At 44.7% G+C, this 25,948-nt stretch overlaps 1 protein-coding gene across 1 annotated transcript in view; it reads left to right on the top strand.

Annotated features, from left to right (window-relative positions):
* The first annotated feature begins 528 nt into the window (after positions 1-528).
* Positions 529-25,948, top strand: part of NUMA1 (nuclear mitotic apparatus protein 1) — a 40,867-nt gene continuing 15,447 nt past the window's right edge. Inside the window, exons 1-8 of the mRNA XM_081098660.1 lie at positions 529-677; positions 5,365-5,438; positions 12,520-12,605; positions 19,068-19,147; positions 21,109-21,191; positions 21,765-21,845; positions 23,562-23,649; positions 25,460-25,571. Of these exons, the coding sequence (XP_080954786.1) occupies positions 5,397-5,438; positions 12,520-12,605; positions 19,068-19,147; positions 21,109-21,191; positions 21,765-21,845; positions 23,562-23,649; positions 25,460-25,571 (572 nt within the window). The 5' untranslated portion in view covers positions 529-677; positions 5,365-5,396. The remainder of the gene's footprint in view (positions 678-5,364; positions 5,439-12,519; positions 12,606-19,067; positions 19,148-21,108; positions 21,192-21,764; positions 21,846-23,561; positions 23,650-25,459; positions 25,572-25,948) is intronic.

Below are 25,948 nucleotides of genomic sequence, written 5' to 3'. Positions count from 1 at the left end.
AAAGACATGGCCCGCCCAGGAGCCAGCAGGAAGCTGCTCCCATTTAAAAGGGCCTGCGTCTGGCTCGCTCTCCAAAGCCTCTGTTCGCGGGTCTTCTTCCCTGCCCTTCCGTTGCTGGCCAGAGAGATGGACAGGCTGTCATTGCAGTCTTGAGAGAGTGAAGGGGGAGTGTCTGGGCAATATCAGGTTTGTCAGGCAGGCCACTGTGAGTGTGTTTTGTGTGTTTATGCCACAGTTTGCCTCGGCTCTTTCCACTGTTGCAACTCAGTGTTGTTGTCTGCTAGCTGATGCCTCCCCATGCATCCTATTCTCCTGTTTGTGGGCCAAACTAGGAGGGAGGGGCTCCCCTCCTCTCCAGTGCAACCCTCCTCCTTGCCCCAGCTGCTACCCTTCCCCCCTTGCTGAGAGTCCCCTGTTTCTCCGAGACTCCCAGATCAGGGCTCCCAGATCGCGGAAGCTTGCTGTGCCTTTAAAGAAAGCAGACTCCTGGCTGTGACGCACTTCTGGCTGTCAGCCAGGAAGATCGCTCCTGCCAGGCTGACTGAGAAGAAAACCAACAACTTTTCTTTTGTGTGTGGGGTTACTTTCCACTAGCCCCCCCCTTCTTCCTCTCCTTTCAAGATTTAAATGCTAATGGCGGATTAAAACCTGTAAATACGTTTGGCTTTAGGAATCTGGTAAGGCCCTCCTGCACTGAGACTTTTTCTCCTCACTCTTTCTCGGGGTTTTTTTGTTCAAACATGGACGTGGGGGTGGTGCGGTAGAGTCCCCCCCTCCCCCTCACCTCTCTTTACTGCGCCATCCTTAAAGGGGAGGGGGTAGGAGAGGGAGAGCAAGTAAACACTCAGAAACAGGCACTGGGAGCAGAGCTTGCCAACATCCGGGAGTTGGCGCCTTTCAGAGCAAAGGGTTGCTTTCTTTCCCCCTCGCGTAGATGTTAGCGCGTTTTTGTTCAGAGTGGGGGAAAGCGTGTGTGCCTGCATGCTGAGCTGTAGAGACAGCTCAGGAGAGCTTCTCCATTCCCAAGTGAGGCCTGGGTGTGTATACAGTGGTGGGGAATGAAAAAGGTTCATTTTTCAGCTGGTAGGGACCAGGGTGTATGAATATAGCTGTGGGGGCAGGTGCTGATGAACTGCTGGAGTGGGTGCGGATGTGTGCGGGCGTGTGTGTGTGTGTGTGTGTGTGTGTGTGTGCACACGCTAGGCCTGGTTTGATTGCAGCCCTTTTGCCCACATCCTTCTGATCTGGACCCTACAGAGCTTTGGGGGAAGGGCAGGTATCAGTAAGCCACTTTTCAAGAAACCAGGGGAATCTTGGTTTCCCTTGCAATCTCTCCCTAGGTCCTTGCCAGGGCCTTGGAGCTCTGGGCCAAATTCTAGGCTATTCAGAAAGGGTAGTCTGTGTGAAGAGGGGCAGGCCTGAGCCTAGAGCATACATCCAGCAAGCTGGTTTGGCCCAACCTCAGGCGTGCAGAGAAGCCCTTTGGACGTGGATGAGACAGCCGACTCAGGACTCCCCAGAAGTTGAAAAGGATTGTGTTTATTCCATCCTTGGCTTCTCTTGAGGCTGCTGGTCCTTGGGCCTTTTACCGCCTCCAAGCCAGGATACACACCAGTAGATAATTCCTATTCATGAGTTAGCCTCTGATCACATAGTTTGGCTTTTGCTGGGCCTCTCTGGGGTAAACTACAAGGTGTGAAGTGTGGGTGCCTGATTGCCTATGCCTCCTGACTTATGGCTTCCAGAGTCGGAGGAGTTCCAAGACCAGATGTTCACTCTTTAGTTGGTGGGAGGATCTTTTTTAGAAAGCTGTACAGAACATGGAATTCTTATGGCTGCAGGCAGGCAGGCTGTCAGTGTAAATGGTGGTAAACTTTGCCACTGAGCATGGGCATACAAACGGATAGTCATTTCCCTTGTGAGCTGTGAGCCTGTGGGCCTTTGGAACCTTGGGGTAGAGCCAGGGTGGGACTTGGAGAAGGACCCTTAGAGATGGGAGTTTGTGTGAGCTTTGGGCCTTGAAGTTCTGGGGTTGGGAGCTGGCCCCTAAGAGAATGAGGGTTCAGTGGAGGCATGAGCTGAGAGGTCAGTGCAGTTTTGCAGTTTTCTGGGACCAAAGGTCATTTTGGTGTTATCTTGAGGCAGGGCTGGTGTTCAGGCCAGGCAGTTAGTGGCTAAAAGGCAGTCTCCAAAGGAGCTGGCACCCAGGCTGGGGGGCGGGGTAAGGAGAGCAGTGCTGCCACAACTCAGACCCTCTGGCCTTTGGCCTATCATTGATTGGTCCTTGCATCTGAGCAGGTGGTTTGCATTAGCTTCAGCCATGGTAGAAAACTGGCTGAGTTTTAACTCTTTAAGACCCAAGAGGGTGCATGCCAGGTGGCTATGTATTTCTTGAGTGCCTGCTTATCCTGATAATATCTTCTATGAGAAGATATTAATAATAATATCTCTTATTAGATATTACTATCTAAACATAGAGGGGTTACTGTTAATGTGGGAATTGGCCTTGATGGTGAAGGAGTTTACATTATGTTAGTTTTGAAGATGTAGAGAAGATGCAAGACCTTTAGTTTATAAGGCAATGGCTTCTGTGTCTTGGTTCCTTCTTGAGCCCAGGGGAGAGAGCAATCTTATTTGCTCTCTGTTTTGGATTCTGAGGCTCTTTTTTGTAAAGAACCAGGTAGGTGAGAATTCTGAAGGTGCCTTCAAAGGACCTGCATTAGAGGTTTTCTTTGTTGATTTGGGGGTGACAGGGGATGCCTGATTACATCAGAGTGGATTTCAGGAGATCCTTCTGTGCAATGGTTCCTGGCTACAATTGTGGGGATCTGTTTTTCCATCACCATCACTCAGACTTCTGGGTGGGGCCTGCCTCAGATTTCAGGGGGAGGGTGGTAGGATGGTGCTCTGGCTGGGAGCCCTCCGGTTCCAAGCCAAGGTCTGTTTAAAGCTGTAGTCCCAGTGCTGAGGACTAGCTGTGCCACCAGCTTCGATCATTCTTTACCCCGATTTACCCTAAGAAGAGTGACTGGCTGGGCTCCCCTGAAGTTTCTCACCCTAGAGTCTTGTCTCTTATAAAGTGCCCCTTTGCAGGCTTTGAACTGACAAGGTCCTTCTGGAGTTCTTCATGTTGTTGAGTATTCGGTTCCTCCTGTTTCTGTGCCTGGGGAGCATAAAAGAAGACATTTGGCCTTGACACCAGTTTTCCTGAGTAGTGGAACTAGTTTTTAGATAGACTCCCCTGGGACAACATAAGGGTTGTATGTTTTGCCTCTGAGATGAAGGGAAGAGGTTGGTTAAACCTCAGGTCATTTTTAGCAGCACAGCTGTGAAATCTCTCAGAGGGGGCAAGATCTACCTCCGGTTGCATATGAAATTTCTGACTGAAGTTTTGGGCCTCATCAAAAGGATATCAAGTCTAACTCATGTAATACTTTAAACCAGTGGTCGGCAAACTGCGGCTCGCAAGCCACATGCGGTTCTTTGGCCCCTTGAGTGTGGCTCTTCCACAAAACACCACATGCGGGCACGCACGTACAGTGCGATTGAAACTTCGTGGCCCATGCGCAGAAGTTGGTATTTTGTGGAAGAGCCACACTCAAGGGGCCAAAGAGCCACATGTGGCTCACGAGCCGTAGTTTGCCGACCACTGCTTTAAACAATAAAGAATTTAAATGGAAAAAAAATGATATTAAGTCTAGAGGCAGCATTGGGGATGAGGGGGAGGTGACCTGGGACTCATTTCCCTTGTTCCTGAGTAGCTCAGACTTTTTTTTTTTTTTCTCAAGAAGTACTAGTCAAGCATTTGGCCACTGCCACCTTTACCACAAATGCCAAGCTTGGTCCCTCTAACTGTAGACTGGCCAATCACCAGAAAAGCCTTTTTGCAGTATAATAATTGAGGCCATCTGCCTTCATCCTTGCCTGGCCGCAGGGAGCTACGCAGTTATTGCTCACGAATAGGCCATCCTGAGTGAAAATCATCCAAGACTGAGGAACACATAGGCTCCTTAGCTTCTCTGCCTCCTGAGAGCTCCCTTAACCACTGCATTTGCTTATTGCCAAAAGCCCAGGTGAATTGACTCATTTCCAAGACTGACATTGATATGACAGATGGAATCATGTTAGGTTTTGCAGGGTCAGGAAGCAATTATAATTAGCATTAAGTTATATTTAGCATTTAATTATTTTCTTACATTATTTAATGCTTCATGTATATTTTATTTTACTCCTTATCCTGCTGTAAGCCCCTCAAAGGCAAGGACCATGTCATTGACTCCCATTTCAGGTAATTTTGTTGTATACTCACATCTAGCTTCCAGCACAGGATGAACATGTAAGGATTAAGAAAATAACCTTTTTGATTGGTTGATAAACAAGGTACACTTGCATAGAAAGGGCTAAGAGATTTCTGTATGTTCTTCTCCTACTAGACAGTAAGCACCATATGGACAAGAATGGTGTTTTCTTATCCCAACACTTTGCATACAGAAGGTGCTTAGCAAATGTTAGCAAATGTTGGTTCCACAGAACCCACACTTGGGAGATGCTAATATGTGGGGAGAGTTATAGTTGATGTGGCTCTTAACCACTCTTGCTCTTCCTTATAGAGTAATGACAAACTGAGCACCTCCAGCAGGAGGGGCTGATTGCTCCCATGGAGATTTGTGGGAATCGTGGAGGCTGCTAGGAGGTGTTGGGGAATATTTAGTCACCAGGTCTGTGGTCTCTTGGGCACGTTGGCAAGTAGATGGCCAATTCCCAGTGGGAAGGAAAGTTGGAGTTAAGAATACCAGGACAAGTACCTAATCTTCTATTAAATGTCCTCTGGGCTCTCTGTCAGAATTGGCTTTGGCTTCACCAATCTCTCTTTTGAACCATGTCTGACATTTCTGGGAAGGGGGGGGGGAAGATATAAAAATTCAGAATTTGGGGATGTTCCCCAAGGACTTAGTTATTATTGTTAGTTAGGTAGAATTTGGGTACCTGCAGAAAGAGCCAGAAATCAATCTTTCAAACCTAGGTCTGTCTGGAAAACCATGATTGTTCTGTTTTAAGGGTTGAAGGCCAGCTTTGAATGTTGTACTTTCTGTAGAACAGAAAGGTTGTGTTAAACTTGTGGACATTGAATTAAATGCAGGATTCTTTATTGTCCACTCTGATGCCATAAGCTTTATATTAATTTTGATGTATACTCTCAGCTCTCTAAAGATTCCCATGGTGCCTTGGTGATGTGGATTAAGTAAAAGTGAAGAGTGATTTATTTAAATGTTAAGAGCCACCAGTAAATGGAACTGTTTCTTCCTTCCGCCTTCATCATGGATACTTGATATCATTAACAGCTCTTCTTCTCTTTGGTCCCAGGTGCATTGGGGTGACGGTCTGGTATCATCAAGATGACGCTCCATGCCACCCGGGTGGCTGCACTCCTCTCTTGGGTGAGTGGTCTTCCTCTCCTTTGCTAAACTTTTCCAGGAAGCTTGGGAGAATTTTCTAGGAGTCACAGCTATGGAAATACAGTTTTCCCCTTATTTTTAACTTTTATTATTTCTATGTTGATGCTGACAGTGATCTATGAGTCTACCTGTGTAGGGTTTGGAGAGGCTGCCCTAAGGTACATATTCCCCTTCAGTCATGGGAAGAGTTGCTACAGGTGGCATGGAAACCATCCTCATTTGCTCCCTGTGGATTTTTCTAACTAAAAGTGTTGGCACTGAACTTTGGTCTTCAAAAGCCTTGAATTGTAGGGCAAGGTTCTCCTTGCTCTCTTTACCATGTTTTCACTGCTTCGATTATTCTCCTGTTGCCTTCTTGATTACGTCACCAAAATTCTTCTGCTAAGTATTTTCATATACTTTCTGCTTGAGACAATACCAAATTAAAAAAAATAATACTAAGCACTGGGAATTTAGAGCTACAGAGTAACCATAGAGGCCATTGAGTGCAGTGATGATAAGCATGGGCCTTGGAGCCAGACAGTCTGGCTTAGAATCATTGTTTTGGCCTGTGGGACTTAGAGCAAGTTACTTAGTCTCTCAGCACCTCATTTTAAAATTGGAAAAAGCCCTGTCTGGCTGGTGTAGTTCAGTGGCTAAGTGTCAATGTATGAACCAGGAGGTCATGGTTTGATTCTCTGTGAGGGCACATACCTCGATTGCTGGCTTGATCCCCAGTAGGGGGTGTGCGGGAGGCAACTGATCACTGTTTCTCTCATCATCATTGATGTTTCTATGTCTTTCTCCCTTCCTCTCTGAAATTTAAAAAAAAAAAGAAGAAGAAATAGCCCAGCCAGTGTGGCTCAGTAGTTGAGTATTGACTCAGGAATCAAGAGACCACTGGTTTGATTCCAGGTTTTAGACTTGATACCCGGTAGGGGATGTGGAGAAGGCAGCTGATTGCTGATGTTTCTCTATCATTGATGTTTCTGTCTCTATCCCTCTTCCTTCTTTTCTCTCTAAAAATCAATAAAAACATTTTAAATAAAAGTGGAAATAATACCACATGGGGTTATTCTGAGGATATTGATATAATGTGTATAAAAAACATTTCATACATACACACAACCATTTAGTCCAGTATCTGAATAAATAATTCCTGAAACTTAAAATATTGCTTGGGCATGCTATTTGGTACAGGGTATTTTAGTAGTCACCCTGACGATGGATCAGCTAGCCAATTAAAGAGCTAACTTAAAAAAATATATATAGAATATTTTAAAGGAAATGAATTATTTTTTAAAGGTCCCTGATCTTTTCTTTTTAAAACATTTTATTGATTTTTCACAGAGAGAAAGGGAGAGGGATAGAGAGTTAGAAACATCGATGAGAGAGAAACATCGATCAGCTGCCTCCTGCACACTCCCTACTGGGGATGTGCCTGCAATCAAGGTACATGCCCTTGACTGGAATCGAACCTAGGACCCTTCAGTCCCCAGGCCGACACTCTGTCCACTGAGCCAAACCGGTTAGGGCAAAGGAAATGAATTTTTAATTTCCAAATAGGGTGGATTTTATAAGACAGCATCAAATATCTAGTCAAGTGATATGTATTTAATGTACAAAACATGTATTCTCAGTCTTCAGTTTCTGAAATAGATACAAATTTTAGTTGTGTAGTTGTATTATTTAAAATGGTTTTAAAAATATTTATATTTAATACATTTTGTATTTATATTACATTTCAATGTTTTATGTATGTATTAGAAACAATGTCTCTTCCTTCTCTTCCCTTCATCCCCCTCTACCCCCCCCCCCGCCCCCTCCCCGAAAAAAAAAAACTGGGTGTGGGGGACCATGAGCTATGTCTCTAGTTCTGTGCCTTATGTGAATATTGGGGATCCTTTAGCCTCATTGTTTTAAGTTGATCAGTTTATCTTTTTATTTATTTAGGTCCTAGGCTTGTTTTTATAGTGACTACTGCTGTTACAGAGAAGAACAGACACAAAACTAGTTTTATTTAACAGCAAATACTTGTATAATTTTCTCAAAAATCACCATGAACATGCATTAAAGTATATTTACAATTTAAAAGGTAGGCAGCTACAGTGGATTTTATGACACTAGCAGCATAAAATAATATGTTATTGAGAAGAGTGGTTTAGAACAGCAGTCGCCAACCCCTCGGACCTCATGGACCCCCAGTGGTCTATGGACTACTGGTTGGCGACTGCTGGTTTAGGACACAGATATATACGTGTGATCATTATAACTGTGGTTTTTTAAAAAAATGACTTAGGGAGAAAAGACTAGAAGGAAATACATACTGAAAGTGCGTGTATTAAAATACTTGAATGAGTGGAGTTTTTTGGGTTTCCAAATTTTCAGTAATTTATTTTGTAATGTAAAAATAAATATATTTTACTTAGCAAGTAGCTTGAAATTAATCTGTGCCAACAATTAATGAATAAGTTGTTATAGGGAATCGGGAACTTTAAATAAAAATTTTGTTAAATATATTTTTTTATTGATTTAAGAGAAGAAGGGAGAGGGAGAGAGAGATAGAAACATCAATGATGAGAGCAAATCATTGATCAGTTGCCTCCTGCATGGCCCCCTACTGCATGGACTGAGCCCATAACTCGGGCATGTGCCCTGACCAGGAATAGAACCATGTCCTCCTGGTTGATAGGTCAATGCTCAACCGTTGAGCCAGGCTGGATCAGGTGAGAATAGGGAACTTTAAGATTCAACAACCTAAGCAACCCCAAAAGCCTGATAGACAGTTCTTGTGTTCTGCCCTGAGCTAGGCCCTTACTTGCATGTTTTTTACCCTGATTAGAGATGAAAGAGCTTCTCCATTTCCTCAGCCTTCCAATGATTTCTCATTTGAGAGCAAAATAATGCACCAGGAGAAAATACATTTTTATATCTATGAAAGAAACTATTGCTGGATTATTACTTAACTAGAGGCCCGGTGCATGAAATTCATGCACTGGGTAGGGGGGCTTCCCTCAACCTGGCCTGTGCCCTCTCGCAGTCTGGGAGACCTCAGAGGATGTCCGACTGACAGCTTAGGCCCGGAGCGGATATCCTGGCAGTCGGATATCCTTAGTGCTGCCGCGGAGGCGGGAGAGACTCCTGCCACCACCACTGCGCTTGCCAGCTGTGAGCCCAGCTTCTGCCTTAGCAGCACTCTCCCTGTGGGAGCGCACTGACCACCAGGGGGCAGCTCCTGCGGTGAGCGTCTGCCCCCTGGTGGTCAGTGCGCATCATAGCAACCACTCATTCAGCCATTTGGTCAATTTGCGTATTAGCCTTTTATTATATAGGATTGGTATTAGATGAATCCACATTCCTTAAGTGATTTAAATCAGCTGATGTGATCTTTCATACTTGTTAGTAAACAAGCTTTCATAGCCCTTGAATATTTTACCTACATTGCAGGTATTAAAGGGAGATGGTTTTTGGATGCTTAAGTGTTGGCAGTCTCTTCATTTTTAGTAGGTACAAAGAGATCTTGGCCTGGAGTATTCAGAGTTTTCTCAGAAAATTTACACACACTGGTCATTCCTAACTAAATTAAGCTTTTTTTCAAAAGATGGTTTTAATATATTGTCTTTAAGACTTAAGTGAGAGGTCATATTTTATATTCTATACTTAAAAAAATATATATATATAGCCGAAACCGGTTTGGCTCAGTGGATAGAGCGTCGGCTTGCGGACTGAAAGGTCCCAGGTTCGATTCCGGTCAGGGGCATGTACCTGGGTTGCGGGCACGTCCCCAGTGGGGGATGTGCAGGAGGCAGCTGGTCGATGTTTCTCTCTCATCGATGTTTCTGACTATCTCTCTCCCTTCCTCTCTGTGGAAAATCAATAAAATATATTAAAAAAAATATATATATATATGTATTATGTATATGTATGTATGTATGTATATGTATATATGTATATGTATATATTTCAGAGAGGAAGGGAGAGAGAAAGAGAGATAGAAACATCAGTGATAAGAGAGAATCATTGATTGGCTGCCTCCTGCAACACCCCCTACTGAGGGTCGAGCCCACAACCCGGGCATGTGCCCTGACTGGGAATTGAACCATGACAACCTGGTTCATAGGTTGATGCTCAACCACTGAGCCACACCGGCTGGGCTATATTCTACACTTTTAAAATTAACCTATATTAACTTAGATCCATCTACAAGTGGGTTTTATTTGTTGTTTTTTTAACCCTCACCAGAGGATATGTTTTTATTGATATTGGAGAGAGAGGAAGGAAGAGGAAGAGATAGGGAGAAACATTCATCTGTTGCCTCTGGAGATGGAGCCAACAACTTGGGTATGTGCTTTGACTGGGAATTGAACCCACCACCTTTATGTGTATGGGTCAACTTTCCAACCAACTGAGCAACGCCGGCCAGTGCTTATTTATTTATTTATTTATTTATTTATTTTCATCCTCTTGATTCTCCATTGCATGCAGCTAATGTAACTGCTGAGACGTATAAGTCTTACTGGATCTACTTCATTATTGTAAATTAATTAACAATAATAGTGCTTTGCATTCCGTGCTTTTTATGTGTTTTTATATCCATAATCCCATTTGAAACCACACTGGTATTTTAAGGTAGATAAGGTAGGGATTATATTCTCTTGGCAAGTGACAAAAAGTTGATTCCAAAGATTCCTGGCAAGTTAGTGGAGGAGATGGACCCAAAATCTTTGTCTGGGCGCTCCCAGCTCAGTGTTGTTTAAAAAGCAGATCTAGCCCTAACCAGTTTGGCTCAGTGGATAAAGTGTCGGCCTTCAGACTCAAGGGTCCCAGGTTTAATTCCGGTCAAGGGCATGTACCTTTGTTGTGGGCACATACCCAGTGGGGGGTATGCAGGAGGCAGCTGATTGATGTTTCTCTCCCATCGACATTTCTAACTCTCTATCCTTCTTCCCTCTCTGTAAAAAAACAAACAATAAAATATGTTTAAAAAGCACATCTATACTAATAAAAGGGTAATATGCTAATTAGACCTGGTCAACCGTACATCTTCCGATCGCCCTGCCTTCTGGACAAAGCCACAGTGGCGGGGCCGAGGCAGAGGTGGTTAGGGGCTATCAGGCCAGCAGGGGAGGGCAGTTAGGGGTGATTGGGCAGGCAGGCAGGTTAGTGGTTAGGAGCCAGCAGTCCCGGATTGCGAGAGGGATGTCCAACTGCCGGTTTGGGATTGGGCCTAAACCGGCAGTCGGACATCCCCCGGGGGGTTTCGGATTGGAGAGGGTGCACCCAAACTGAGGGCCCCCCTCCCCCATATACGAATTTCATGCACCGGGCCTCTAGTTTATAAATAATAAAATCTATTATTTACATATAAGCACTATCCTAAAGTTCTTTAAAATACCTCGTTAAGCAGGCTAAGTCTCCCTCTTTCCTCAGTCTTATACAAGGTGATTGACTTAGTAAACCCTTCCTTCCTAAGGTAATACAATACAAAGCTAAACTTCAGCCTGGTGAACTTGGTGCCTGTGAAATTCATGAGGATTTTCACATTTGACCATACATGCTAGTTGAATAACTTGTGTACCTGATTCATTTGCGTGTGACTTCTGGCAAAGTTTCTAATTGTAAAGAGTGATTTAGATGGATGCCTGCCTAAAGCCGAAGAAAGGGGACAGGGGATTGAATTAGAATTAGTGAGTTGTTCTTTGTAGTTTCAAGTTCTTTTCCTTACTTCCCTTTTCTTTTTTTAAGGAGATCATACACACACACACACACACACACACACACGCACACACACACTAGAGGCCCGGTGCACAAAATTTGTGCATGGGAGGTGTCTCTTGGCCCAGCCTGCACCCTCTCGCAGTACAGGACCCCTTGGGGGATATCCGACAGCCGTGGGATTTGGCCTAAACTGGCAGTCAAACATCCCTCTCGAAATCCGGGACCATAGGCTCCTAACTTCTCACCTGCCCGCCTGCCTGATCGCCACTAACCACTCTGCCTGATTGCCCCTAACCACTCACCTACCTGTCTGATTCTCCCTAACCACTTGCCTGCCTGCTGAATCACCTCTAACCACTCTGTCTGCCCACCCAATCACCCCTAACCACTCGCCTGCCTGCCTGATCGCCCCAAACTGCCCCCGCCGCTGCATCTTCATCTGGAAGGACATCCAGAATGACGTTCGGAAGGTCGTTTGGCTATCCAGTCTAATTAGCATATTACACTTTTATTATTATAGATAGATTTCAGAGAGGAAGGGAGAGGGAGAGAGAGATAGAAACATCAGCGATGAGAGAGAATCGTTGATTGGCTACCTCCTACACGCCCTACACTTGGAAGCAAAGCAGCAACCTGGGCATGTGCCCTTGACCAGAATTGAACCCGTGACCCATCAGTCTGCAGGCCAATGCTCTAGCCACTGAGCCAAACCAGCCCTGACCCCCCTTTTTTCTCTTACCATCTTGTTCCCCATCATTTCTCCCACTTCCCTCAGCCAAAGTTTTATGTCTGGAAGGAATTTTAAGCATACATTAATAACAAAATTTTATATCTGTGTGGGAGTGTATATTCAATATAAGTTTCAGATATTTCAAAATTCAGGAGACACGGAGGGCTATAAATGTAAAGATTTGAACTACAAAGGTTTATGCCATTTAAGAGTTACAAAGGGCTATAATATAAAAAGCCTTTCTTTTTTCCCCTCTGTCCCCCAGCCATCATATTCTTCTCTCTAGAGGCAATGGTGGTACCAGTTTGTGTATCCTTCCAGAACCATTTTATGCCTAATTGCATTTAAGTATACCGCTAGAGCTAGAACATCCTAGGAGAATTTAAGTTCTTATTTAGTTGAAGCCAAAGGAAGGATTTTGATGGCAGCTCCAGGCGGCTGTCACTGGGTGAGTGGGTGCAGCAGCATTCTTATGCTGAAATTAAAAATCCTAGAATCATCTGTTCCTTTATTCCTGTAGTCACACAACTACAGGCACTTGCAGTGAGCAGAGAATTGTCAGCATCTGGGGAAGGCATGAACCACGGTGCTCTGGTACTTATGACAGTTTCTCTGGGCTCTTCCTTTGTCTCACAGGTGAATGGTCTGCATGTGGCTGACCCTGTGGAGGCCTTGCTGCAGCTGCAGGACTGCAGTGTCTTCATCAAGATCATTGGCAGCATGTGAGTGTGCATCACATCTCTCTCGGGCTTCTCAAGCAAAGCTGTGTGCTGGAATGGGGACTGCCATTTGCTCCCTTGCCTTGGCAACTTCTGTGACCAGAAAGTGTCGACAGTATTAGGATGGCGTAAGCCATTGTGGGCCCAGAGGCAAGAACATGTTGACCTCATCCTCCAGTCACCATGGTTCTCTATGGGAGAAGTTTCACTCTTGTTCCACCTTAAGGCTTCCTCCTCTTGCGCAGAAGAACCTCCAAGTTCCTGTGCTCTCACACTATCCCAAGAGCCTGCTCTGGGTCTCCCTGTCTTATCTCAGTAGGAATCTTCTACACTCTCTTTCTGTGACTCATCCTTATCTCACAAGCCTTCTTTACATCCTGAAGGGCTAAGAAGAAAGGGGAAACTCTTGTACTTAAGGGAAATAAGAAGCACTGAAAAATCTCATCTCTAACTTGTTAGCAAAGCACATATATGCAGCCATTAAAGCATTTCTATTGGCATTCACCTGCCTTGTTACCTTGCTTTGTGAGGTTAATTAGCATTTGATAAGCTGTTTGTTGTCTTGTAGCCAGGTTTCTAGTTTGGGCCTTTTTTTTCTTTTTTAATATATTTTATTGATTTTTTTACAGAGAGGAAGGAGAGGGATAGAGAGAAACATTGATGAGAGAGAGAGAAACATCGATCAGCTGCCTCCTGCACACCCCCTACTAGGGATGTTGCCCGCAACCAAGTTACATGCCCTTGACCGGAATCGAATCTGGGACCTTTCAGTCCGCAGGCCGATGCTCTATCCACTGAGCCAAACCGGTTAGGGCTAGTTTGGGCCTTTTTATAACTGTGTCTTTAGCACATATTTTCATTGAAGCTCACAGTTATGGAGAAATAATGGAGTGGAGCCTCCTCTGGAACCAAGCAAAGATGGGTCAAGCTATAACCTAGTTATTAAACTCACATAATTCATCCCTTTTCCTGTATCATCAACTTCCAGGGATTATGGAAGACAAAACTGACCTTCTCTCACTTCTTTGTGCTACAAACAAAAGTAGAGGACGTCCACAATATAAGGATTTGGAGGTACAGTGATAGAGAAGATAGCACAGTAGACTGAACCCCTAGGCCAAGGATAGAAGAGTTGAGGGTGTTTATGTGGCAGGTAGGGTCAGGGATTCAGCATCTGTGAAGTAATTTGGTCACCCATTCATAGACAACAGCTCATTGACAGGGAAAGAAGATGGAACTGAGTTAGGGACTAGGTTTAATTTATCTTGTGTCCTTCATAGCTAGCTTAGGACAGTACATTGATTTTATTTTATTTTTTTTGTTTAATCCTCACCCGAGGATATTTTTCCATTGGTTGTTAGAGAGGGGAAGTAGAAGGGAGGGGAAGAGAGAAAGAAACGCCGATGTGAGAGAAACACATTGATTGGTTGCCTCCCGCATGCACCCCAACCAGGGCCAGGGATCAAGCCTGCAACCTAGGTAGGTGCCCTTGACTGGAATCGAACCCGGGATCCTTTAGTCCGAGGGCCGAAGCTATCCACTTAGCCAAACTAGCTAGGGCAAGACAGTACATTGATTTTAATTAATGTTTGTTGGATGAGTAAATAGCGAATGAAAATGTAGTTGATATTCTCCATCAGTAAAGACTAGCAGGGCTGAGTAACTCAGGACAGATAGGTTTGCTAGTGGTTTTTTTCAAAATCTTTTGAATGTATCTTTTGAAATGTTTATTGGTAATGGGATGTCTTTTAGGATTTTTAAAAAATCTCTGTAGTCTGCCAACACCTGCCTTAGTACCTCTGAAAGAAGCCACTATTATTTTCATACAGATGCTACCATTTTCTTTCCCAGTTATCAGGGCACGACCTTTCAACATCAATTTGAATTCTTTCCTCTCCTTGGCACTGATTTCTAATCAGTCACCATCCTCTCAGTCTGTCCTTTAGAATAGCGGTCACCAACCTTTTGGACCTCATGAACCACCAGTGGTCCACGGACCACCGGTTGGCGACCGCTGATTTAGAAGATTTCTCACATCCTTCCTTCTGCTTAATTCTGGATACCAGGCCCTTGTGATGTCATTCTTCTCTAACCTGCCCTTATTCCAGGGCATTCCTGCACATGTGATCTCAGGAACCTTCCTCCTGTCCTTTTGTTGTGATACTCCACAGCTGATGAGCCTCAGTGACTTACTGGTCATTGCCAGGAGTTTGAGTTCTAAATCTTTAGCTTTGGTATTGAAGAGCTTTTATCAGGGCCATCTCCTCCCACAAGTCTTGTTTTCTACTCCATTCCCCAGCACTCCCCTTTTTTGATCCTATAGAATTTCCTATAATTTGGATTTTGTTAATTATATCATCATGATGCTGCTTTACATGTTCTCTTCCCACTGTTGCCTATAAACAGTAATTCGATCTGTTTAGGTTAAGATTTTTTGTTTTGCTTTTTTCAGGGTTTTAAAAAAATATATATTTTTATTGATTTCAGAGAGAGGAAGGGAGAGGAAGAGAGAGATAGAAACATCAATGATGAGAGGGAATCATTGATTGGCTTCTCCCTGCATGTCCCCCACTGGGGACCAAGCCCACAACCCAGGCATGTGCTCTTGACTGGAATCGAACCTGGGACCCTTGAGTCCACAGACTGACGCTCTATACACTGAGCCAAACCGGCTAGAGCAGGGTTTGTTTATTTTTAAATTAAATCTTTATGGCTGTAAGTATAAGATATTTTTGCAAGACTACTTTATAGGTGGAGTTAGGTACCACCTATAAATCAGCATTTTGCAGTTAATCTTAGTGAAAGTAATTATTTTGCAAACCTTAATGAAATGATAGATCTAGGCAACCAACATCAATGGCCAATAAAAGCATTAAGCTAGTAGTACCTACTTCACTGTTCAATTTTAACTTCACTTAAAGAGAAGCAGCCAGGTAAAATATGCCTCATGTTATGACATACAATAGGGTACAGCCTGCTTTTTTCTGACTTAAGAGTAATAGATCAAGGAACTTTTGCTTTTGAGAAGATAAATATCCTTGGCCTGATGATCACAAGAACAGTAGATTTATCCAGGGGTATCGATGTGTGCCTTTGTTTAGGCTTAGAACTTGCTGGGAAATTTTCATAGGAAGTTCAAAAATTCAAGATGCCCACCTTCCAAATTGTTCTGTAACATGCTGCCTGAGCTTTAGACTAGGAGAGGGGGAGGGAAAGAAGGAGGGAAGAGAGAGAGAGAAAGATTGCTTTAGAGGGAGGGGCTGTTGAAATCCCAGGCTAACCCTAATCTCCATCTCAGATCCAGGATAATGCAGACCAACTTCCTTTGGGAATTTTTGGTGGATGTGTTCTGCCTGTTACATTTTTGATGCTGCTACTGTTGCTAACCTAAATCAGATGCCTAGTCCTCAGGGGAAGGAAGTGGAGGATGGCAGGTTGGTGGCATATAGAAGCTGTGAGAACTGAACAGGGCTTATTCCTTAGCCACTTGGCCTTCTCTCTGGGAAAATATTTGGAGTCAACCACTCTGACAAGTTTCTCTTTCTGTTCTTTGTGTGAATAGAAGCAAAAAGGCTGTCCCATCTTGGGGCTTGAATAGCAAAGTTTAGTGGAGGCATTTCATCAGAAAACTAAAGCCCTGACATTTGTCTTACCGACATTGACTTTTACTCTTCCCAGTATAAAGCATCCCTCACCTGTCAGTCAGCACATATACTGAGCACCTGCTATATATTCCTGGCTTTCAACTTGCACAGAGTGGTCAGTTATAAATGATGCAGTTGTATCCGTGAGTGCTGTAGGAATTCTTGAGAAGAAGGAGGATGGAGGTGTGACTAGCAGTGGTTCTGAATGGTTTCCTGCCAGAGAAGAGACTTGAATGTAGTCTTGGCTTTTCCAAAGCATGTTTTATGCAACTTTATTTATCCCAGAGGCCCAGTGGGGAAAATAAATGCTTTTGTGATGAAATGTGATTAGGAAATAATGCATGTTATATGCTCTTATGTAGAAAATGTTTAGTTTGGTTTAACCTAGTATTTCTCAAACATTTAACCCGAGAACACACTTTATTTTTTACCTAATGGAATATACTAGGTAAATTACTGCTCTACACTGAGGCAAGGAGTCACAGCATTCCAGATTGTAGGTGGGTAGGGAAGAGGGCTCCTGCAGGAGCCTGTGAGGAGATTAGCATCTCCTGAAGACTTTGCAGGTGTCCCTAATCATGGACTAGCTACCCAGAATGCTTCTTGTGGGGAGGTTCACTTGGAAGAAGCCTTTCTAATCACGTGGGAGACAGAAGGAGCTATTTTCATAGTCTTGGCTTGATTACCTCTTGTGCTTTTCCAGATGTCTGGCACTGGAAGGTTCTAAGGCAGCAGTTCTCAACTTGTGGGTCGCGACCCCTTTGGGGGTCGAACAACCCTTTCACCGGGGTTGCCTAAGACCATCAGAAAACACATAAATAGTTATATATTGTTTTGTGATTAATCACTATGCTTTAATTATGTTCAATTTGTAGCAATGAAATTGGGGGTCACCATAACATGAGGAACTGTATTAAAGGGTCGTGGCATTAGGAAGGCTGAGAACCACTGTATCTAAGGCCTTCCCTGCCTTCCAGAAAGTTGGTTGAAACCTGAAGATTGAAGTTCTGAGGAGCAAGAGACCTTTTAATTATTCAAGATTCTTCTCTGAAAATGAAACCGCCGTTAGACTGAGCCCCAGGAGCTAGGGGCCTGGGCTGTGTGAGAGCTCCCTCTGCTGCCTCCAGCCCTCATTGTCTCTTTGTATTAGGCTTCCCTGCCGGCGAAATCAGCACGGTGACAGCCACCGATCAAAAGTGATTGTCCCTTGTTCTGGCCTCTGGGAGGCTTTTGCTGCCTCAGCCTTCAGCCTAGTGTGTTGAACTTTGCTCTGTCACTTCAGGGCCTTGTTCCCTCTGATTCTTTCAGTTCTTCGACCTGTTTTTTCCCTTCCCATCATCCTCTCTCACTCTCATTCTCTCCAGGTTTCCTAGGTGTCCTGATCTTTGCCCTTTACTTGAGCTTTTCCTAATTGTTGAACTTAGCTTTCCATTTGTCTCTGCTGCCTCCATCAACTTTTGACCCTCTTGCCACAGTGCTTTTTTTTTAATGCTTACAAATTTATTTACATTTTATTCATACATGGATCTATATATAAACCAGTATTTACTTACTCTGTCCTGTTCTTGTAGACATTTCTATCACTAGCTTCTCCCACACATCGGAGAGTCCAAAATAATCAGAATTGCCATTCTTTAAAATCTCTACTTAATATCCTGACACTTTAATTCATTGCCTTCTAAGGCTTTCTCCATGACAGTTGTTGAATATAATACTTAGGACTAAATTATGAAATGGTTACTGAAATAATTACTCAATAGTATTTTCAAAATGTGCTTTTTAAAAAAATACAGCTATGCTGTATAAATGATGTTTCAGTCAAAGACAGACCACATCTACGATGGTGGCACCATAAAATTATAATGGAGCTGAAAAATTCCTATTGCTTAGTGCAGTGATTTTCAGCTGTCACAAGAATTTTGAAAATGTGCAATACCTGACTATTTAGTCAGGGGCACTTGTGACTTCTTTTTCCTTAGATTAGCAAATAAAAATGACAACAGTCCACACAACAATAGCCGACTGGTGTGAGTGAATCAAAATTATACCTAGTCTTTCTGTCAGGTTGGCAAAAAATATGTTTTTGGTGTGCTGCAGAATTTACTAATTATTTTATATGTGTCATGAGATGAAAAAGGTTGAAAATTGCTGGTGACATCACAGCCATTGTAATGCCATATAGTGCAGTGCATTACTCATGTGTTTGTGGTCATGCTGGTGTAAACAAGCCCGTCCTGCCTGTGGTATGAAAGTGTAGCACACACAGTTATGTCCAGTACACAATACCTGATAGTAAACTGTTTTAGGTATTTACTATTTATCGTTATTTTAGAGTACACTTATTTTACTTACTAAGTTTTTTAAAAAACACCGTGCCTTGTTACGCTGTTAGCAGTCTGCACTGTACGGACTGGTGGCCCGGGAGCAGTAGGTTAGTCATACAGCCGAGGTGTGTAGTAGGCGGCACCGTCTACATTTGGGTAAGTGCACTCTGTGATGTTTGCACAGCGATGCAATTGCCTAGTAATGCATTTCTCAGAACGTGTCCTCGTCGTTAAGTGGTGCATTACTGTATTCACAAATGGATGTCAGAGTGCTCTTTCCAGAGGGACCTCATGCCCAGGTCTCCACGTGCCACCCCCTACATAGTTCTTCTGAGTAAATGGTGCCTTGGTATCTTCTCCCCTCTAGTATCTGGTCAGGTTCCTTCCCAAATCCAGTGCAGAGCAAGCCTGACGAAATGGGAAGGTAGTATGTGATGTAGTAGCAAGGAGGGAAGGACTGCTAAGTGCTCTGTTCCTAATGCTTGCTCTTTTTCTAGCCACAGCACTGAGGAGGGTCAGCAAATCGTGCAACAGCCAGTGCCAGAGAGACTGGACTTCGTGTGCAGTTTTCTGCAGAGTGAGTACTTTCTTATCTAGCTGGGAAGGAGCTGCTTCCTCAGCTCTTGAAAGTCCAGAGGAACCAGTTAATAGGTATCTGTAGGGGCAAAGGCCCAGGGCTGTCAACTCTGTTCCACAGAGATGAATACAACCCGGTCAGCTTCCTGGGGTCTGGTGATGCTCACACTAGCTGGGGCAAGAAGAGTGTCCCTTCAGTCCCAGAGCTCTTCTCGAGCTCCAGGTACAGCCAGAGGGTCAGTTTTTAGGACTCCTCACCTGCAAGGAGATGGAGGAGAGGGAGGCATCTATGTTATCCTCTTTGCAAGAAAAACATTTTTCTTGGGTAACTAAATTAATTGCTTAGGCCAGTGGTCAGCAAACTGCGGCTCGCGAGCCACATGTGGCTCTTTGGCCCCTTGAGTGTGGCTCTTCCTAAGCCTTAGGAGTACCCTAATTAAGTTAATAACAATGTACCTACCTATATAGTTTAAGTTTAACAAATTTGGCTCTCAAAAGAAATTTCATTCGTTGTACTGTTGATATTTGGCTCTGTTGACTAATGAGTTTGCCGACCACTGGCTTAGGCAATAGGTATAGGGCCGTGGTCGGCAAATTGCGGCTTGTGAGCCACATGCGGCTCTTTGGCCCTTGAGTGTGGCTCTTCCACAAAATACCACGCGGGCACGCACATACAATGCGATTGAAACTTTGTGGCCCATGCGCAGAAGTCGGTTTTCGGCCCGGGCGAGTCTATTTTGAAGAAGTACTGTTGATATTTGGCTCTGTTGACTAATGAGTTTGCTGACCACTGGTATAAGGGCAGAGGCAGATTTAAGTTGAGATTTTGGCCCTTCTACTCACTGCTGTGTGACCTTTCTGGATATAGAAAGGTCTATAAAATGGAAATAATAATAATTACTCTAGGTTATGGGTGGAGTAAATAAGATCACATGCAAAGCTTCTGGCACAGTGCTCATTATCTGCTTTCTCCACCTCCAGAGAATTAAAGGAAAGGTGAGAATGGATTTAAAGCAAGGTGTTAGTGATTGAGCCCAGACACTCTGGCAGCATAAGAACCAAGTATCCCCAGTCTTCCTCATATGACTCAGCTGCAGGCTTCCTTTGTGACCTCAGTTGGAAGGAAAGTCTTTTTTTGTTGTGTTGTTTTGTTAACCCTCATTTAAGGATACCTTTTCCATTGGTTTTAGAGGGAGTGGAAGGGAAGGAAGTAGGGAGAGAGAGAGAAAAATGTCGATGCAAGAGAGAAACATCGATTGGCCACCTCCCACACACCCCAACTAGGGCGGGATCAAACCAAACCTGCAATCTAGGTACATGCCCTCCACTAGGAATTGAACCTGTAACCTTTCAGTGTTGGGGCTGACTCTCTAACTACTGAGCAGCACCAGCCAAAGCTGGAAGGAGAGTCTAGAGCAGCGGTTCTCAACCTGTGGGTCGCGACCCCTTTGGGGGTCGAACGACCCTTTCACAGGTCGCCTAAGACCATCGGAAAACACATATAATTACATATTGTTTTTGTGATTAATTACTATGCTTTAATTATGTTCAATTTGTAACAATGAAATTGGGGGTCACCACAACATGAGGAACTGTATTAAAGGGTCATGGCATTAGGAAGGTTGAGAACCACTGGTCTAGAGTGACCTGGAATCTTTGGGCTCCTCTGTAGGGCTGAGCAGGAGCTTGTGCGTGGATGGGTGAGTGTAGTGCTATGCCCCAGAGCTGCTGTGAATCCAGCCTGCTTTCTTCAGGAATTATCCCTGTAATCCTTGGACTGACCCAGGATAGAGCTCACTTCAGATGGAAACATGTATGTTGGGGAGAGCGGACATAGGAGTAAGGAGCCCTCCATCTTCTAGCTCCACCAGAGACAGTGACTCTGCTCTGACTCTGAGATGTTCTGATGATCTCAGGAATGACCCCTGGGAAGTTCACCTCTTATCTACCTTGTCATTACAGAAAACCGAAAACATCCATCTTCCCCGGAATGCCTGGTGTCAGTGCAGAAGGTGATGGAGGGGTCAGAGCTGGAACTGGCCAAGGTAGCTATAGACCACCAGGCTGGGGGTGGAAGGGTGGCATCAGAGGGACCTGCAGAGCCTTCTTGTAACCCAGAGGAAATGGTGGGGGCTTTATTTCTGGGGCTTGTCGAGGTTTGAGGTAGGTTTTGATAGCCACCTGGTGAGGCAGGGGCTAATTTAGCCCAAAGATTCTAGGAGACCATGCCATGTGACAGAGTTTACTAGGCCATTACTGTGGACCTCAGTGGAGACTTGGCAGGAATCAGGCCTCACCCAGCTGTTGTCCTATTTTTCTTTTTAGCTCAGTCTACTTCATTCCTTCTCCTGTCCGGGTGCTGGCCTAGAGGGTTCCATGAGTCCAGGTATTTAGCTGTGCAGGAATCCTGGCACATGGCTTTTTGCACGTAGGCATTGAGTCCTCGAGTGTTTCCTAGTGCAGTTTAAGGGCAGTGGCCTGGGCTGCTGAATTCTAGGAGCTTTGGAAGCGTCTCCAGAATAGCCTGGGGGGTGGGGGTAGAGGTTTTGGGGGTGGGGGGTGGGCAGTGAGAAGAGAGACAGGCTCCGCTCAGTGACTGCCTCCTGTTTTGTTCCTAGATAACCATGTTGCTCCTATACCAGTCCACCGTGAGCTCCAAAAGTCTCAGGGACTGGGAACAGTTTGACTATAAGATTCAGGTAAGCCCTTGTGCCTCCACTCTACCTAGCAGGCCTAGCCTGCATTTCACCTCACCCCACCTGTTTTCTTTAAAGAGCACATATAATAGTTACAGCCATTCATTTAGAACGTCTGAGAAATATTGAAAAGCACAAAGAAGAAAATAATGGTGCCAATAATCCCATTCCCAGAGATAACTGCTAACTATTTTTTTAAAATATTTTTTTATTGATTTCAGAGAGGAAGGGAGAGAGAGAGAAACATCGGTGATGAGAGAGAATCATTGATGGGCTGCCTCCTGCACACCCCCTACTGGGGATCGAGCCCACAACCCAGGCATGTGCCTGTGACCAGAATCGAACCTGGGACCTTCCAGTCCACAGGCCGATGCTCTATCCACTGAGCCAAACCAGCTAGAGCAGCGGTTCTCAACCTGTGGGGCGTGACCCCTTTGGCGGTCGAATGACCCTTTCACAGGGGTCACTTAAGACCATCCTGCATATCAGATATTTACATTACGATTCATAACAGTAGCAACATTACAGTTATGAAGTAGCAACGAAAATAATTTTATGGTTGGGTCACAACATGAGGAACTGTATTTAAAGGGCCAGAAGGTTGAGAACCACTGAGCTAGAGCATAACTGCTAACTTTTAAAGGATATACTTCCAAGCTTTTTTCATATATAACTGTACCAGAAACTATGTTGTGTTTGGGTGCTACCTAAAAATTGTTCTCTCTTCATGTAGGTATTCCTGTGTGTGTATACTGTCACTCCATTTATTCCTCTTTTCCTCTAGTAGAAAGGATTAGTTAGTTAGAATGTCTTTGTCCACCATGACATTCTAGCTCAGTGGTTACCTCCTTTCCCCTCCTCTACATGGCCCCTAAGTGAAGAGGAGTTGGTGCATCTGCTTCATTATAGAGCGAATTGACCTGGTTTCCAGGAGCTACCTGCCATATAGGTTCTGGTGTTGGCCTTGCTTCTTGCAGGAGCAGCTGCTCTTTATTTCCCAGAGCAGAAGCAGCTGGAATGCCAGAGTGGATACTGTAGGTGACTGGTGGGTCAGTGTCCAGAGAGCTGTGGCCTTCATGTTATGGTAGAAACGTTGAATCATCCCATTTCGTACTCAGCTCATGGCTCATATTGGGGATGGGGTTAGTGTTGTCATGTGGCCTGGAAGAAACAGGTGGTTTTTTCCTCCCTTCAACCTTTTCTCTGCTCCAAGCTGGTCATAGAGCTGGTAGGAAGAGATTCTAGAAGAATAAGGGGTACAGCAGAGTTGGCCAGGAAAATTAAATGAACTCTGTAGCTTTGGAATTCAGACAGAGAAGGGAAGATTTTACAGCTGAGCTGGTGGATAAGCTTTGGATGAGCCCTGCGGTGTTCTCACCTAGATAATAAAGAACAGTGATGGTCAGCTGAGAGGCCAAAATAGTTATGTTAAAGCTTTCTGTGCACATTCCGTTCCTTGCCTGTTCTCATCTCTTGTGGTCAGGAGTGAAGTCAGTTGGAAACTCTAACCCTGAGTGGATATTTAGGGAGGAGAGGGGGTGGGAGCAAGTGGGGTGAACACGTCTCTAGTGGAATGTTCTTGGCTGGACCATGGGGCTTCCAGCTCTTAGAGGAAGAATGGGCTCCCATAGACCTGGGGCTGGCACTGTCAGGGTGATGACCTCCATCCCTTTAGGTCTCCCTAATACTTAAGTGTTGCTCTTTCTCCCTGTGGCCTAGGCTGAGTTAGCCGTCATCCTCAAATTTGTGCTAGACCATGAAGATGGATTAAACCTGAATGAGGACCTAGAGAACTTCTTGCAAAAAGGTAAATAGGGACCCCTTCTGAGGATCACCTCTCTGAGCTGGGATCCAGAGTTGTTGAGGAAGGGGGTTGTTTCTGGCCCTAAAACAAGACACAGAGTTTGTCCTCAGGAAAATTGTGTAATGGAGTAGGTTGATTTCTGGGCCCTGTTGCCATCATCCCAGTTCACACAGAATTACTAGCTGTCTGGCAGCAGCCAAGCAAAACTTCTTAATAAGTGATCTTGTGTGCGGTTACGTTCTCCTTGATCACATCACCACCACCACAACCACCCCCTTTGCCCTCGACACACACACACACACCTTTGTTTTTTATTTTATTTTATTTATTTATTTTTTAAATCCTCACCTAAGGATTTTTTTTTTAATATATTTTATTGATTTTTTTATAGAGAAGAGGGGAGAGGGATAGAGAGTTAGAAACATCGATGAGAGAGAAACATCGATCAGCTGCCTCCTGCACACTCCCCACTGGGGATGTGCCCACAACCAAGGTACATGCCCTTGACCGGAATCGAACCTGGGACTCTTCAGTCCGCAGGCCGACGCTCTATCCACTGAGCCAAACCAGCCAGGGTATGGATGTTTTTTAAAATATATTTTTATTGATTTCAGAGAGGAAGGGAGAGGGAGAGAGCGATAGAAACATCAGTGATGAGAGAGAATCATTAATCGGCTGCCTCCTGCACACACCCCACTGGGGATCGAGCCCACAACCTGGGCATGTGCCCTGACCAGTAATCAAACCATGACATCCTGGTTCATAGGTCAACACTCAACCACTGAGCCACTGCGCCCTGGCCCACCTGAGGATATTTTTTCCATTGATTTTTAGAGAGAGTTGAAGGGAGGTGAGGAAGAGAGAAACATTGATGTAAGAGAGACACATGTATGGGCTGCTTCCCACATGTGCCCCCATTGGGGCCTGGGATGGAATCTGCAACCCAGGTATGTGTCCTTGACCAAGAATGGAATCCATGACCCTTTGGTGCACAGACCGACACTTTACCACTGAACCACACTGGCCAAGGCTGTTTTTTTATTTTTTAAACAACCATTACTCCTGGTTTAGAATGTAGGAGTACAGTCTTAAAAGATCTTTTCCTCCACATTAAGCTCTTTCTAGATGAGAAGGCATATGCATAAACCCAGGAGGTATGATAAGGAATAAGTGCTAGGACAGAGAGGTACCAGTTTTACCAAATGTCTAGCTGGAAGCATAATGGAAAGAGTGATAGCTTTATCTTCTGGTGAAGAGGCCATCAGTGATGATAGGACATAAGACTTGGGTCTTGGCAAGTTCTCTTCCAGCTGCTGAATTTGATGTTCCTCATATTCAGGTTCCTCAGAACCCCTTCAGGTGATGTTGGAAATGTGAGAGGAGAGGCTCTGGGCCAAGCTGTGGGTTTGCAGGTCACTGTAGGGCTGGCCATGGAAGCTGTGAGCAGAGCAAGGAGGCCCCATCTGAACACTGAGGGCTTAGAAGTGGGTGGAGGAGGAAGGAGCGAATGAGGGAGACTAGTAAGGGTGGTGTTTAGAAATAGGAGAGCCACGTAAACGTAAGCATGGGAACCAAGGAGAGAGAAGGCGTGAGAAAGTGTGTTGGCAGTGCAAGACTTTAGATTAGAGGGATTCAGAAAGGAGGCTGGTGGCTGACCTGAGAGGAGATCTGCTTAGGTTCTGCCCAGTGGCTGCCTTCTGTAGCTTACATGTGTTCGTTGATTCACTCCCAAGAGGAGTTCTTCAATTGTGTAAAGATACAAATCTGTTCACCCTCTTACTAACCTCTGTGCTTTGTCTGTTCCTTCCGCCAGCTCCTTTCCCTTCTAGCTCCATCTCTGAAGAACTCTCTCCACCCAGCCACCAGGCCAGGAAGGAGGTTCGCTTTCTAGAGCTACAGAAGGTTGCCTCTTCCAGTGGGAACAAGTATGTGCTGAGCCTCTTTCCTGGGTCAGGGCCCCAGCATTCAGTCCTGAACTCCCTCCCTCCTGAAGACTAAGCTGTTGAGCAGCCCCTTCCATCGTCAGAGGTGCTTGCAGCACCTGTCAAGCGGGGATGTCCTCACCTGCTGCAGCACTAACTGGGGAAGTTGGTTGGGATCTGTCTTGGGCAGAAGGCCTCTCTCAAAGACTGTTCCCTGTTTATGGAATTCCTTTCTTTGTTGATTACACTAAAGTCCCTTCTCTCAGTGCAGCTCTGCAGGGGCAAGGAGAACACCTCCCTCCCCCTTTATTTTTTGACTTGGAGAAAGAAGGGTTTCCTTAAGGTCATGGCACTGCAGACAGAACCTGGGTGTATGGGTC

This window comes from Myotis nattereri, assembly GCF_964212035.1.
Source record: "Myotis nattereri genome assembly, chromosome: 9".
NCBI lineage: Eukaryota > Metazoa > Chordata > Mammalia > Chiroptera > Vespertilionidae > Myotis > Myotis nattereri.
This window is presented reverse-complemented; position numbering and strand designations above follow the sequence as displayed.